The sequence below is a fragment of the Hoplias malabaricus genome, chromosome 3 (genome assembly GCF_029633855.1).
Source record: "Hoplias malabaricus isolate fHopMal1 chromosome 3, fHopMal1.hap1, whole genome shotgun sequence".
NCBI lineage: Eukaryota > Metazoa > Chordata > Actinopteri > Characiformes > Erythrinidae > Hoplias > Hoplias malabaricus.
This window is the reverse complement of record NC_089802.1, coordinates 7,445,994-7,461,651: the sequence shown is the minus strand read 5'-3', so window position 1 is coordinate 7,461,651 and position 15,658 is coordinate 7,445,994. Positions and strand designations below refer to the sequence as shown.

Sequence of the window (15,658 nt, the reverse complement as noted above, 5' to 3'; positions counted from 1 at the left end):
TTGCAGGGGGAGTCACAGACGGAAACCATTAAAATGAGGAGGACAGGGGATCTAATTTCCTGGTAATCCAAGGTACCAGAAATATCTTACCTATAACCAGTATATTGTTAAGTTGCTCCACACCATCAATCTTGGAAAGGAGCTGATTGACCACCGTGTCATGAACGCCGGTGCTGCCTGCCATGCTTCCACGCTGCTTACAGATGGCATCAATCTCATCAAAAATGATGATGTGCAGTCCACTATTGGCTCCCAACTTAAGGGAAAAAAGAGATATTCCAATTACACACTAAATACAAGATTACTCTCCTTGTATTATAGTCTTCCAAGTGTATATTAGTATTAACATGCATTCAAAAACGCAAATAGAAAACTACTATAATTAAGGAGGACCTGAAATCTCTGCCACAATTCACTGCCAAATACTACCACTAATCCTGTATGGATCATTCATGGTCAGGCTTATGCTAAGCTAGCACAGCAACACTAGACCACAGTTATGCTTTATCTACTAAATCTGTGGCAGAGCTGTCTTAACATTTCACACAGATGCAGGCTTATGATGAGTGTGGGGAGGTCAGGGGCTCGGTGTGGCCTCCTGCGATTCAGAGCGAAGGCCCAGAGATAGCACACACTCTCATTAGGTGGTGAGGAGTGAGTCTGTCACTGTCACATACACTGCCCTTACTGCTGAGACCCAGGAGGCTAGGCTAAGCTTCCAAAGCCACATCAATAGTCAACTGTTACCGATTGTCTTAGCTAAAGGCTTAAAAAGCTATGAGAGACCTTTAAAATGCTGTAATTATGTAAATCATGTAAATAACATCTGTCCTTGACCACTTTATTGCATGCATTATGGGAGAAAGACCAACAGTAAGGTCATATATTCAAATGGTTTTTTTTGCCAGGATATATTTCAGAATATTCCAACATTCTCCCAAAAGCCCTGAACCTACAGAACTCCTTCATCCCAACTCTCTGACATTCACACTAGGATCTCCTCACTGGGTGGCACATCATTCGGTTCTGCTGCTCTCAATCTCTTCATAATCTTTCCATGATAGCTCTACCCTAACCCCAACTTAATCTGAGCTCAAGGCTTTATTTACATTACATTAATCTCTTTGTTTTCTCTTATTCTCCCTTGATGACAAGCAGTTTTAGGATCGTGAAAGCCACAAAATAAAATACATGTGTTATTTCTATTAATAAATGGGCTTTTGGCTGGGTCTGTTTCACTTCTTGCTTAGTGTGCATTACTGTACAATGTAAGCAACATTCGTAACGCATGCGCTGCATTTCTGAGCATTCTCCCTTACCCTCTTCTGCTCCTCTTCTGCATCAGCGAAAAGTTTCCTGATGTTAGCCTCTGACTCTCCCACATACTTGTTGAGGATCTCAGGGCCATTGACCACTTTGGGCTCTCTGGCATTTAACATCTTCCCAATCTGACGAGCCATCAGTGTCTTTCCACAGCCTGGAGGCCCAAACAGCAGGATTCCTTTAACATGCTTACAGCCTGGAGAGAAAGAGAGAGAACCCAAACTCAGGACAGTCTGGAAAGCAGCCACCTGTACTGACTAAAATCAGAGTGGAAAATACACCACTACAGAAATGTCAGATATGACTGGGGCCCATTTACTTTGACAGACGCTACCAGCAGACCAACTTTTCCGTACAAATGTTTTCACAAGAGTGTATGGGGAGGGGGGGAGGTGGGGGGACTCCACGGATTGAGAGAAGGCAGACAGTGGCTCGTTTCTGGCCGACGGCAGCTGCTGGCTGCCATTTGCAGAGAGCAGACGGGATGCAGATAAGCACCAGGCCAGAGATGAGAATCAGCATGACCATTTACACCTGCTGACAGACAGTGTTTTACGAACTACAGCGCCTCAGCTTTGGCTGGATGCCCCTGCCCACCCCCTCTCTCTCTCTCACTGACCTTTTGTGTGATTGGAGTTTTAGCTGAAACCGTGTATTCTCATGCTGGTTCTCGGCTGCCCCGCACAGATGCGTTCTGACAACCGCACACACCTTCTCTCAGCACCTGGGCTCCCTAACACACCACAATTAGGAGCTCACCTTTGTGCTATCAGGGCCCGCCATCTCATTAGAGCAGGCAGCTGCCAGAGCCAGGGGCCAACTCCCACAGCCATTACTGCTACAAAGGTCAGTTCACACACACTCACACAGCACGTCACTTGGTGTGTGGCAGCAAGATGCCCTTTAGGCTTTGTGAATTGTAAGAGGAGAAATGAGACATACGAGATGAAAACTTCTCGGAATGTGTACGTCAGCATACACGTGTAGGCAAACAAATTATCAAGGCAGCCCCGGTGACATCATACATATTAAATGAACTTCAGGACAAAGACGTGAAATGAGAACCAGTGGTGAACAAAGTACACAAATGCAGTTCTTGAGGGAAAATAGAGACATCTTTGGTAAAATGTTATGCCAGTAAAAGGTTAACTGCACATTTCATTTACTATACGCTGCCTAGCCAGAAAACAAAGGTCATTTTTTAAACAACATTGTCAAAAGACACATCCTGTGGTCGTGGAAAAGATGTTTATCCGTTTCAGAAGGGTCAAATTGTTGGCATGCATCTAGTAGAGAAAACATCTGAGAAGATTTTTGAAACTACTTAAATCGGGTTAAGAACTGTCCAACGCATTATTAAAAAGTGGAAACATCATCTACGAAGAAGGAATGTGGTCAGAAAAAAAATCTTGAATGATCGTAATCGGCGATCACTTAAACATTTGGTGAAATCAAATCGAAGAAAAACAATAGCAGAACTCAGAGATATGTTTAATAGTGAAAGTAAGAACATTTCCACACGCACAGTGTGAAGGGAATTCGAGAGATTGGGACCTTAAGAAAACCACTTATCAGTGAGGCTGACCGGCAAAAACGGTTTCAATTTGCTAGGGAACAGAAAGATTGGACTCTGGGGCAGTGGAAGAAGGTGATGTGGCCTGATGAGTCCAGATTTACCCTATTCCAGAGTGATAGGCACATCAGGGTAAGAAGAGAGGGGGCTGGAGTGATGAGCAATTTAATGCAACAGAAATTAATGGACAGAAATGAATGTTACATTGCAGGAGCTTGGGGAAAACATGCCATAGGGAATGTGTGCCGTAATCAAAGCTAAAGGTGTTCCAATGAAATATCACTTTTATAACATACGTAACATGAAAATGTTCACAAAAATGTAGAACGTTTACTTGAAAAGTGTAATCAAGTATGACTCTATTACAAATCCAATGTATTATATTACTAAGCATAATAGCGTTTTCAAGACAGCAAAACTAGTAATGCCACAGACTGAGAAAACTAGAACTACAAGCTTTTTAAAATCACGTTTTCAGTGGATTTGGATATGTGTAACACCTGCCAAACAGACACAGTGAGAGTAGAGAAATGAGAGAACAATTTAAAAGGGAGAGTGAAGAAATTTAAAGTTAAGGTTAAGAGGAGAATTACAGCAAATCTCTGTGTCCCAGAATCGGCTGTTTATTTTGGCCAGTCATATTCATCAATTCCCTGGTCATAGAGTAGCATTATTCATGCCAGCCACAGCATGCATTACCACTGCCTCTCTGAGCATAAACACAGGGAAGATGCGGTGAGAGATAAATACATATGGGATAAAGTGAGAGATATACAGTTTGTTCGTGGAGACAGAAGTAGAGAGAAAGAGATGATTTGACAGAGAGAGAATGTATGTAAGAGTGACATAAATAAAGAACCTACTATTCATTCATTCATTCATTATCTGTAAGCGCTTATCCAGTTCAGGGTCGCCGTGGGTCCAAAGCCTACCTGGAATCATTGGGCGCAAGGCGGGAAAACACCCTGGAGGGGGCGCCAGTCCTTCATACGGCAACACAGACACACACACACACACATTCACTCACACACTCACACCTACGGATACTTTTGAGTCGCCAATCCACCTACCAACGTGTGTTTTTGGACTGTGGGAGGAAACCGGAGCACCCGGAGGAAACCCACGCAGACACAGAGAGAACACACCACACTCCTCACAGACAGTCACCCGGAGGAAACCCACGCAGACACAGAGAGAACACACCACACTCCTCACAGACAGTCACCCGGAGGAAACCCACGCAGACACAGAGAGAACACACCACACTCCTCACAGACAGTCAACCGGAGGAAACCCACGCAGACACGGGGAGAACACACCACACTCCTCACAGACAGTCACCCGGAGGAAACCCACTCAGACACAGAGAGAACACACCACACTCCTCACAGACAGTCACCTGGAGGAAACCCACGCAGACACGGGGAGAACACACCACACTCCTCACAGACAGTCACCCGGAGGAAACCCACTCAGACACAGAGAGAACACACCACACTCCTCACAGACAGTCACCTGGAGGAAACCCACGCAGACACGGGGAGAACACACCACACTCCTCACAGACAATCACTCGGAGTGGAAATCGAACCCCTGTGTGACTGCGACACTACCTGCTGCGCCAAGAACCTACTAGGAATGTGAAAATACACTAATAAAAAAATAATGCTCTTAAGTCCATTTCAAGCCATTTTTTAAAATGTTTGGGATATCTGCCAGTCAATCGTTTCATGAATATTTCCCGGTTCAGAATAAAAAAGGCGTTTAAATTACTCTGTCTACCACTAATCTAAATACACAAAAGGCCACTAGCAATTCCAGCAACCTTGAACACACAGGGTTTAATATTAGTTAAGTCTGCTCTGATTAAACAGGGACAACTGAAACATTGCTTCATGGATAAACTTTAGTCCAAAAAAAACCCATTATAATAATATAGACCAACAGATACCTGGTTCAGTAATCAAACGGCCTAGTAATCAACAAGTCAGTTAATTAAGAATGTTAATATTACACACATATTTAAACCAATTGTTGGTAGAATTATTTAAATATCCAACACATAATATTTTAATGATTAGAACCAAATACATTTAGGACATTTTTTTAATGTAAAATTTGAGATTTCATGATTCAATCAAGTTTAGTTAAAGGTTAAAAACTTGAATTAAGTCGTTAAATTTGTATTGTGGTTTACACTCCTGAAACTCACCCATCTGTTCCACTATATCTGGAGGAAAGACTCGGGAAGCGAAAGCTCGGCGGAAGATGTCAGAGAACTCTTTGTCCAGGCCTCCAATGCCCATGCGCTCAAAATTCCAGTCAGGGTTAATGATGGACTGACGAGCCCCTCTAGTCTTAGCTTTACCTGCGGGGAATTAGAAAAATGAAAAGTGACGTTCAGAATTTAACAAACATTTTTCTCAACCTATTCAAACTCTACAAATGACTTTACAGATACCACTATAGTTTAATCCAGTGGTTTCCCAAGTGGGAGCTATTGCAAGGGGGGGTGAGCGGCAAGGCAAATGAGCTACACAGGTTTGAGCACTGCTAGCAAAAGATGGACATGTTTGTGAGAGCTAAACCTGCAGCAGATGATGAGTTTTCTCAAGCCACATTTTCAAAAGGGAAAACAAGTAAATATGATGAGGCTCAAAGCAATCGCATACCAGTCACTGAAGAGATGTGGGGATTATATGTGTCAAATGTACACATCTTTTACTTGGAAGTGAAAGGGGGGTGCAAAAATATTCTCATCTACAAAAGGGGGGCACGGCAGGAAAATGTGAGAACCACTCAGAGAAGATATGCACCATCATGAAAAAGCAAAACAAATATATATATATATATATATATATATATATATTAGCACTGCCATCTTGTGGCAGGGTTTGGCAAACACATTTTCATCAAGCCCTAAATGACAGGGAACTTGTATTTCCCAAAGCTTTTTCTGTATTTTGGAAAAAACAAGCTCATAATGCAGGGCCAGTATGACTTGCCTGTTTAATTTATAATTGAAGAGCAACATTTAAACACACAACTGCCAAGTCATTAAGCAAAAAGACGTTCTGAAAAATCTGAGAAAGCATTGATTTGTTTGTAATCTGTGATGTATTAGGAGTGAAATCACTAACCGACCAGGCTGATTGAAGAGCTTTCTGCTTTCTCAAATATCACCTGACTGTTTCCATGCAACAGCCCAACATCAATCTGCAGAGAGAGGGGAAATGAAGAGGAATAGCAACTGATTTAAAGATCTACTCATTGTATATCCAAACATTTCTAATCCCATCTAGCCTACTGTACAAAATTCAGAAATCAAATGTGGATTCATAAAGTTCATTATTCATTCATTATCTGTAACCCTTATCCAGTTCAGGGTCACGGGGGTTCCAGAGCCTACCTGGAATCATTGGGCGCAAGGCAGGAATACACCCTGGAGGGCAACACACACACTCACACATTCACTCACACCTACGGACACTTTTTGAGTCGCCAATCCACCTACCAACGTGTGTTTTTGGACTGTGGGAGGAAACCCACACAGACACAGGGAGAACACACCACACTCCTCATAGACTGTCACCCGGAGGAAACCCACACAGACACAGGGAGAACACACCAACTCCTCACAGACAGTCACCCGTAGCGGGACTCTGGCCCCTGGAGCTGTGTGACTGCGACACTCCCTGCTGTGCCACCCGGATTCATAAAGTCATTAATATAATTGATGCCATCCAAAGCACATCATACGCTCCACAGTAATGTTAAAATTTAATACAAATATTAAATTACCATCTCACCTGCTAACAACTGCTTCTAATAAATATTCAAATTAAATCTAGAGCACTTAGCAGTGATAATTGTAGAAGGTTACCTTGTTTTTCTTGCTGGAGCCTTGCTCCCCCCTCAAAATGCTGGGGTCCATTGCTTCAATGTCTTTAATTACTAACAAAAAAAGCTTGTCACAGTAGCTGAATACAAACTGTAAAAAAAAAAATACGAAGGTGTGCATTATGTTTACAGGACACTCTGAACCTAAGTTTGAACTTCACTTGGTTTACAGTCACTCTTATAATGTTGTGTACCTGCTGGCTCAGGCAAAATGCCTGTGCATTGAAATGCTGAATGAACTCGATGGCCATCTTGTCCGAGTCGTAAGGGTTGCTGTCTGCAGTCTTCTTCTGCAGGAAGTCGATTTCCAGAGTCATTGTTCCAACATATTGCTTTGATGTGTCAAAATTGTAAATGCTCACTGCAAGAGCAAGAAAATAAAGATGAATTTGAAAAGGGGAAAAAAAAACACACACAGTTGCCCATTACTTAATGTCAACAACCAAATTTTGCCTGCATTAATAGCATGACTCTGCTATTAAACACTGAAGTGCCGGAGTTTTTGCCCTCACTCTACACTCCATCAATCCTCTTTTTCTGTTTGAGATTTCTGAGCTGTAAAAAATAAACTGCTAAATTACTCACAATCCTGTCTTAGCATTATTTAACCCCATCTAGATTAACCTACTGCACTGTAGCTTATATTTTATGAGTAAATATTTCTTACAGCACCTATTATACAAATATTAAACAAAACTTTAAAATCTAAAACAACAAAGCTCATTGCACTCACTAATAATTCACAAACAGAGATAAGGCTGTAATACAAAAAGACTGACAAGACGTTTACCTTCTACTTCTTGATTTAAAGAGAGACCAGCCCATTTCCTCTGAGAAAGAAAATAAAAGTTACATTTCACACGAGACCCCAAAGAAATTCCAAAATTTATCAAATATTCTGCTTAGGTCAATCATTAAGCAAAGAAATTCAGAGAAATCAGATGTGAGAAAATGACCTTACCACAGTGGTGGTGGTACAAGACATCAGAAGTGCTTAATACTTGATGATTTCTCTAAAGAGATTTTTTACACCGGGTGGTGTTTTTCCAGATCAGGGATTCACTATATTTCTGGACTATATTCTCTTTTTAACAGAGAATCCCATTCAGAATGATACATAAGAATATATGGGTCCCAAAGAAATCTTACAACTATTTAGCATGAGCAACAGTGCGTTTAAAAAGTGAGGCCATGTTTGAAAGTTCACAAAAACGTTATGTTTTTATATATAAAAGACTTATGTAGACCTCCAATCCCCTGGTTTGTATCACAGCAAAGTTTTCTAAAATACACAAGTTTGCATCAAACTGCTCTTGATTTTATTTATGGCATAATGACTAGATTTTGTAGCAGAAGTTATTAAAAAATAATAAAAATAATTTAAACTTTAAAGTTCCCACAAACACATTTATGTAACTATCTCTTAGTACTTGGCCTCATTGTACAGCAACATGTTTCAACAGCAGTGTTTCAGAAATAATATCTGATACAAGAAACTTCCTTTGTGGTTTATCATATTTTGGCCTTACGTGTCTTACGCTACTGAACTGGAAGTGTAACATTTTGCTGTAAAACTGAGCCCGTGTGAGAGAGTTACTGCAGTACCTATGTAGCCTGGCTGCTGTCATGTTTATAGATGAAGGAGAAGCAGGCAAAGACAGGCAAGTGACAGATAATAAGATAACAGAATCATGCCCATAGACAGAACAGGAAAAAAACTGTCACATAGAAAAAAAAGAAATCATTTATATCTCCATAGAGCAGGTGTTTTACAGAGTAAGTAAGGACAGGCAGAGCAAACAAAGCTTTGTTAGCAGGGTTTGTATTACATTCAGTTAATTAGCTTTAGTGTACAACCCCAATTCCAATGAAGATGCGTAAAACATAAATAAAAAAGAATACAATGATTTGCAAATCCTTTTCAAACTATATTCAATTGAATGCACTACAAAGGCAAGATATTTAATGTTTAAATGGATAAACTTTATTGTTTTTTGGCAAAAATTCACTCATTAGGAATTTGAGGCCTGTAACACATTCCAAAAGAGTTGGGACAGGGGCAACAAAAAACTGTTCATTTGTGAACGTTTCTCAACGTACATTTGCAAGGAATTAAGGGATTTCATTATCTACAGTCCATAATATCAAATTCAAAATGAGTGAATATTTGAAAAGGATTTCAAATTTCATCGTATTCTGTTTTTATTTATGTTTTACACAACGTCCCAACTTTGTGATAGAATTGGGGTTGTATTTATATTAACTCACTGACTGATAAATACTCTACAAAATAATAACTAATTAAAAAGTGAAGACCGAAACTCACAGTCAGGAACATGAGCATTAATATCAGTTCACAGATCAAAAGAGAGCATAGAATAAGGCATGAGGAAAGCAGTGAATGTTTCTGTACCTGAGGCAAACTGAAGGCAATAGCTCCAGGAACCACACTCTGATGAGTTTTTACAGTGAACACAAAGAACTTATTGGGTGCAGTTCTGATCATCACATGCCTAGGGAAAAGGCATAAAGTGGTTAAGCATAATTTATATAAAACAAACAAAAAAAAAAAAACAAACACATAATTTATTCCCTGAGATGTGTGTAATTCCATGCTCAAATGTGCGATTGTGCCCTGTAGTGTAAGAAAAAGCTGATTTCTTTACAGATAAGGTGATAGAAGGTAATCTATCATTAATAATAGCATTATTCTCAAGCATTTCCAGGGACCCATACAATGTACAAGTTTTCTAAAAAAAAATAGTGGTCTGAGGGATAAATAAAATTACATTTAAACCAAAGCAATGAATTCGTAAGTTTGTGTTTTATTTGGATTTTTTAAATTGTATATTTGTATTTTTACTTTCAGTGAGCTCAAATTTAGAGGCAATTATCTTTTAGAGGTTCTTGGCGGCACGGTGGCTTAGTGGTTAGCATGTTTGCATCTCAGATCTTGGGTTCAAGTCCCATCTGGGTGGAGTTTCCATGTTCTCCCTGTGTCCGCGTGGGTTTCCTCCAGGGGCTCCGGTTTCCTCCCACAGTCCAAAAACACACGTTGGTAGGTGGATTGGAGACTCAAAAGTGTCCGTAGGTGTGAGTGTGTGTGTGTGTCTGTGTTGCCCTGTGAAGGACTGGCGCCCCCTCCAGGTGTATTCCCGCCTTGCGCTCAATGATTCCGGGTGGGCTCTGGACCCACCGCGACACTGAACTGGATAAGCGTTACAGATTCAGATTCAATTTATTGTCACATACATAGTTATACTATATAGATAATGAATGAATGAATAACTGTCCTGGTGTGTGAGTGAATGTGTGTGCCCCCAGATATGGACTGGCGCTCTACCCAGGGGGAAATCCTAGTGCCCGATGCCGTCCTCCAGGTGGACGGTCGTTCCTGGTTGAGAGTACGCTGTGCGCATTTGGCTGCCGCTTCTTGTCAGTGTGTGTGTGGATTGAGCGTTCTGAGCAGCGTGGATTGTAAATCGTCCTTGAGTGTCTAGAAAGGCACTATATAAGTGTAACGATAGGTAGGTTCTTATAAAAACTAACTGTTCTGCCTCATTAACATTCATATCAAATTACAAGAAACATATGACATCATTTTCAATAAAAACGTCAGACAAATGTACTGTAGATGCATATATATCATCTAAAACAGGAGAGAGTTTGACCAATAAATATGAATAGGCAGATAAAACACTCACTGTCCAGATTTTAGGTCCTTCTCATTTGCTACAACACAGTTAGTCAGTGACAGTTCGTCTGTCGGACATCGTGCTGCTTGCATGGTCTTTAGGAAAGAACATGTACAGAAGAAAAAAACAACAACAAATGAACAAAACAACAGAACTCAACACAACAATTTTCAATATTCAGTTTATACACATTCAATATAATTTACTCAATGACCATTAAAAACGCTTTTCATTTAAGGGCTAAACAACTTGATGAAAACATGCAATTGCAAATGCTACTGACACAGCAGCTTTTAGCTTGCTCTTGTTTAACCTGAATGCCACTGCCTCTAGAGACTCAAGAAGCCAGCTTCAGACTCACAGAACACTTCAATGCAGAAGGCCAAACACTCAGAAAGTGCATCCCATATAATACATTCATTTTCTATAAATTGCATTGCAGTCCTGAAGCATGTATTAATTATATACAAGTGGGAGGAATGGTTTAATTGCTACTAATCATCCAACCTCAGGTATAAGTACAATTATGTAAATGTAGACATCACACAGGCTGCAGGGGAAATAGACTGTACGCCACAGACAAGCAAAAGATGATTAGTTTTCCTTCAGAAATGAAATCATTCTTTATTCAACCCTTCTCTGGTTTTGCCAGTTGTGTTTTGTTTTTTGTCATTATTTGATAGAACACTGAAACTTTGAATAAACATGAATTACTGTTACAATACAATTACTGTAGGGATACTTTACAATACACTTAATATGCAGAAGCACCTTAATCAGCACACACACACTGGAATTTGATACCTGCTGCAAATGATTATTACTATCTGCCTATTAATAGCATTCAGCCAAAAATAATGCATTCATACATTACAAGTAATTATTGCTGTTACAGGATTAGAGACAAGAGTTCAGATTACAGACTGTTGTCCATATGTTGACCTATATATTTTGTTACCCCATCATGTTGTTTTTCAATGGTCAGAACCCCTACATGACCACCACAGAGCGGGCACTGTCTTGGTGGTGGATCATTCAGAGCCCTGCAGTGGCACTGTAGTGGTGGTGGTGTGTTAGTGTGTGTTGCGCTAGTGTGAGTGGACCAGACACATTGCTTCTAGAGTTTTTAAACACTGTTCCCACTTCCTGGCCACTGTACTATTTACAGGGCACAAAACCAAGCACACCATTGTTTTTCTTGTGAAATTCCCAATACGTTTGATGTGTCACATGACCCACTTCCCATTGAAAAAACAAAAGCTGGATCCAAAATGGCTGACTTCAAAATGGGTGGTGACCATGGCAGCCATTTTGAAGTCAGCCATTTTGGATCCAGCTTTTGTTTTTGAAAAGTTTCCCCCCTCCCATATACTAATGTGCCACAAACTCGCTCTGCATACTTCCATCTTCATCATATCAACCACCTCCGTCCTTCCCTCACTCCTGACAATACTGCCATCCTGGTCCATTCCCTGGTCACATCCCGTCTGGACTATTGCAATTCTCTTTTATCTGGTCTCCCCTTCAAGTCCCTTCATAAGTTACAACTGGTTCAGAATGCTGCAGCCCGTATTATCTCTAGAACTCCATCCATTGATCACATCTCCCCTGTTCTTCAACAGCTCCACTGGCTCCCTGTTAAATCTCGCATTGACTTTAAACTCATATTGCTTACTTTTAAGGCCATCCATCACCTTGCCCCACCATACCTCACAGAGCTCCTCCACATAAACAGACCCTGCCGGACTCTTAGATCCTCCTTATCCATCAGTCTCACTGTCCCTCTAGCCCGTCTGACCACCATGGGGTCTAGAGCTTTTAGCCGCACTGCCCCCCGTCTTTGGAATTCCCTCCCACCGGACATCCGTAATATTGACTCCCTGGACATTTTTAAATCACGCCTCAAGACCCACCTGTTCAGGACAGCATACAGTCTTTAGCCTAGTCCTTTGATTTTATGTATCTCTTTAATTAGCCTGCTTTAATTAGCTTTGTTTCTACCTTTTGTCTTGCTTTGATTTTCTTATGTACGGTGACCTTGAGAGTCTTGAAAAGCGCCAAAAATAAAATGTATTATTATTATTATTTTTATTAAACAGGAAGTTAATATCACCAACCATTCCCATTTTATTAAGATGTATCCATATAAAGGCCCACCCAGTACACACTAAGCTTGTGGGTCCACCTTGTAGATTTAAAGTCAGAGACAGAAGCTAATCTATTGCTGCTAAATTTGTGCAAATGAATGCAGTTGGCAGAATATTTTTGGTTGATGGACTACTCTCAGAGTTCAGAAACACTCCTGCGTCTGATCCATTCATAACAGCACAACACACACTAATACAGCACCGCTTCAGATTCATTGCAATGCTGAGAATGGTCAATCACAATAGTACCAGCTCTGGGGGTTATTATGTGGGGGTCCCTGAAACTGAAGGATAGGGTAAAGAGGAACTAACGCAGTTACAACTTACGCTGAGCAACAGATGGGTTACAGTTAGTTAATGTAGAACTACAAAATGCAATTTTGAAAAATGCAGCATGTTGGCTGGGGCTGATAAAGCGGAATATTTATGTGCTGCCATTTTTAATTTAATTTAATTTTTTTTTTTGGCAAGGCCGAAAAAACTGAAGTGTTTGATCAAGGTTGCTGTTTTGGCAGAAAACACCTGATCTAGAGTCTGAACAACCGCTGTGGTGTCAAGGAGAGAAAGCATGTTTCAAATGCATAACATTTTTATGTGAGAGCAACCCGACAGAGCATGATTTATTACTCTGAGACCATTCACATTCTGTCACTTTGGCATACTTCATTAATCTGCCTTTCTACACTCATGTCCATTGTCACATAGATACAATTCCAGGGGTTAAGTGGAATTTACGGCACTTTGAAACCAACATTCGTCTATTCTTTTTTGCTGTCTCTTCTCTGATTGCAAACTAGTCTCGGTTACAGAAGTAAAATGTACTCAACTTTGAGTCTAGATTAGGGCTATAACATTTGTGATAATATAGTCATAATTTTTAAAATGATAAAAAAAATCTATATAGTGATAATAGTGATATTCTGACTGGTTTACATAGTGGCGGCATGCAGTTACCCATAATACGACATACGTCCTTTACATGAGTCATTCAGGCACAGTGAAATGGTGGAAAGTGTCCTGAGGTGGAGGAATTTATTCCAATAAAAAGGAAGTGACTTCAGTCGTCTGGAGGTGGTTTGGTTACAAATTAACAGCTGTACAATAATCCATGGTACTATTTAAGAAATTAGAGAAGCCTATAACAACAGACGTGGGAAAACACAACTAATCTGTTTCACCACCTCAAGCAGAAGTGCCAGGCTGAGAATGAGGAAAATCAAAATTGCGGTTAGAATAGTTCAACAGCCAATGAGCTCCAACCCCTTTGTTTACAAAACAAGCAAATGTTTACAGATTTTATTTGTCACTTCTTCTGAATGTTTGAAACCGTTACATTTGTAGTAAAATAAAAAATTTTAATAAACAAACCCATTTAATATTATACAGTACCAATCAAAGGTTTGGACACACCCACTCATGGAGGACATCTGTTTTAGGACATCTTCCACATATTGTGAACGTACAGTACCAGTCAAAAGTTTGGAAATCTTCTCATTCAATGGTTTTTCTTATTTTTTTATTTTATTTTTTTTAAATGTATTTGTATTATGTTTTTATTAGAAGTTGTAACTGAATATAGAAGACATTAAAACTATGAAGAAACACATATGGAATTATGTAGTTAACAAAAAAAGTGTTAAACAAACCAGAATATGTTTCATACTTTAGATACCTCAAAGTAGCCACCTTTTGTTTTGATGACAGCTTTGCACACCTTTGGCCTTCTCTCAGTCAGCTTCATGAGGTCGTCACCTGGAATGGTTTTTAGTGAACAGCCGTGGCCTAGTCAAGAGTTCATTTGTAGAACTGCTCGCCTTCTTAATGTGTTTGAGACCATAACTTGGGTTGTGCAGAGGTAGGGGCTGGTACACAGTTCTATACAGTGAACAGCCCTATTTCACCAATGACTAATGAGAAGATGTGTCCAAACTTTTGATAGGTACTGTATATTAAATATTTTTAATATTACTATAACATTTATTGTGTTGCAATAGTGTGTTTTTGAAATTAATAAAATTATTTTTGAGTGTTTATCATATCTCTAAAATACCATGAATAATTATTTCAGGGCCATATCGCCCATCCCCAATCTAGATCATATATTTGGCCTCTTTGTGGACACCTGCTCATCCAGCATTTATTCTGAGATGAAGGTTGAAGGGAATCACTACATGCACAGCTCTAGGATCTCAGTATGGCTGATGTCAAAGAAAAGTGTTCCCCTTTCTTTAAAACTCCAGGAAACACTGAGCGTTCCAATGTTGACAGCCCCAGCAGTGAAGTGATATTAATTATCATTGTTTTTAATTCTACGCATCAAGAGAAATTCAATTTCTGTCTGTTATTTGGTGAATGACGGTTGCGAGAGTCACAAGACCTTACTACTGCACTACTCTGTGCCTTCCGCCATATGAAACACAAGGGTGGATCCCAAATGACTACTTGGTCCCTATGTAGTGCGCATGAATTATATGTTATACACCCAAGAAATGCAATACATTTTAGATAAAGAAGTATGACTGAACATGAACAGAGCTATATTTGACATTTAAGGAAGTATTTGAGTGGTGAAGCCGTTATTTAATGTTGTGCATAGTTCACTACGTAGATGTTACGAATCCGATTGAGATACAGACTGTGAAACTGAAGTGAATGGAGCCCAACCGCTGACGAAGCAAAATACAGTAAAATAGAGACAGTAAATGACATGTAAAACACAGCGATTGAGGCAGTGAGAGAGAGGAGCGAGAACTGAACGGTAAAGGTGTACGCACCCGGCCGGCCATGATTATCGTTGGTTTGCAGCTTTCTCTCTGTCACACAAACATACACATACACACCAACACAAACACACACGCACAATGACGCGGAACCTGCCAGCAAGCCGGAAACCAAACCGCCTACCAAAATAAAAGTATCCAGTTATTCAGAGTTGTGGCTTCAAAACAAGAATCTCCCTTGGAGTACATTTATACACTTCACTTTTTGATTAATTGAGAGAAAATAAGTACATGTTCTCT

At 40.0% G+C, this 15,658-nt stretch overlaps 1 protein-coding gene across 1 annotated transcript in view; it reads right to left on the bottom strand.

Moving 5' to 3' along the window:
- Positions 1 to 15,547, bottom strand: part of nsfb (N-ethylmaleimide-sensitive factor b) — a 28,750-nt gene extending 13,203 nt beyond the window's left edge. The window contains exons 1-10 of the mRNA XM_066665206.1: positions 15,413 to 15,547; positions 10,501 to 10,586; positions 9,210 to 9,309; positions 7,587 to 7,626; positions 6,991 to 7,157; positions 6,780 to 6,887; positions 6,037 to 6,112; positions 5,109 to 5,264; positions 1,320 to 1,519; positions 91 to 256 (exon numbers count right to left, since the gene is read on the bottom strand). Of these exons, the coding sequence (XP_066521303.1) occupies positions 91 to 256; positions 1,320 to 1,519; positions 5,109 to 5,264; positions 6,037 to 6,112; positions 6,780 to 6,887; positions 6,991 to 7,157; positions 7,587 to 7,626; positions 9,210 to 9,309; positions 10,501 to 10,586; positions 15,413 to 15,424 (1,111 nt within the window). The 5' untranslated portion in view covers positions 15,425 to 15,547. The remainder of the gene's footprint in view (positions 1 to 90; positions 257 to 1,319; positions 1,520 to 5,108; positions 5,265 to 6,036; positions 6,113 to 6,779; positions 6,888 to 6,990; positions 7,158 to 7,586; positions 7,627 to 9,209; positions 9,310 to 10,500; positions 10,587 to 15,412) is intronic.
- Positions 15,548 to 15,658: the final 111 nt, after the last annotated feature.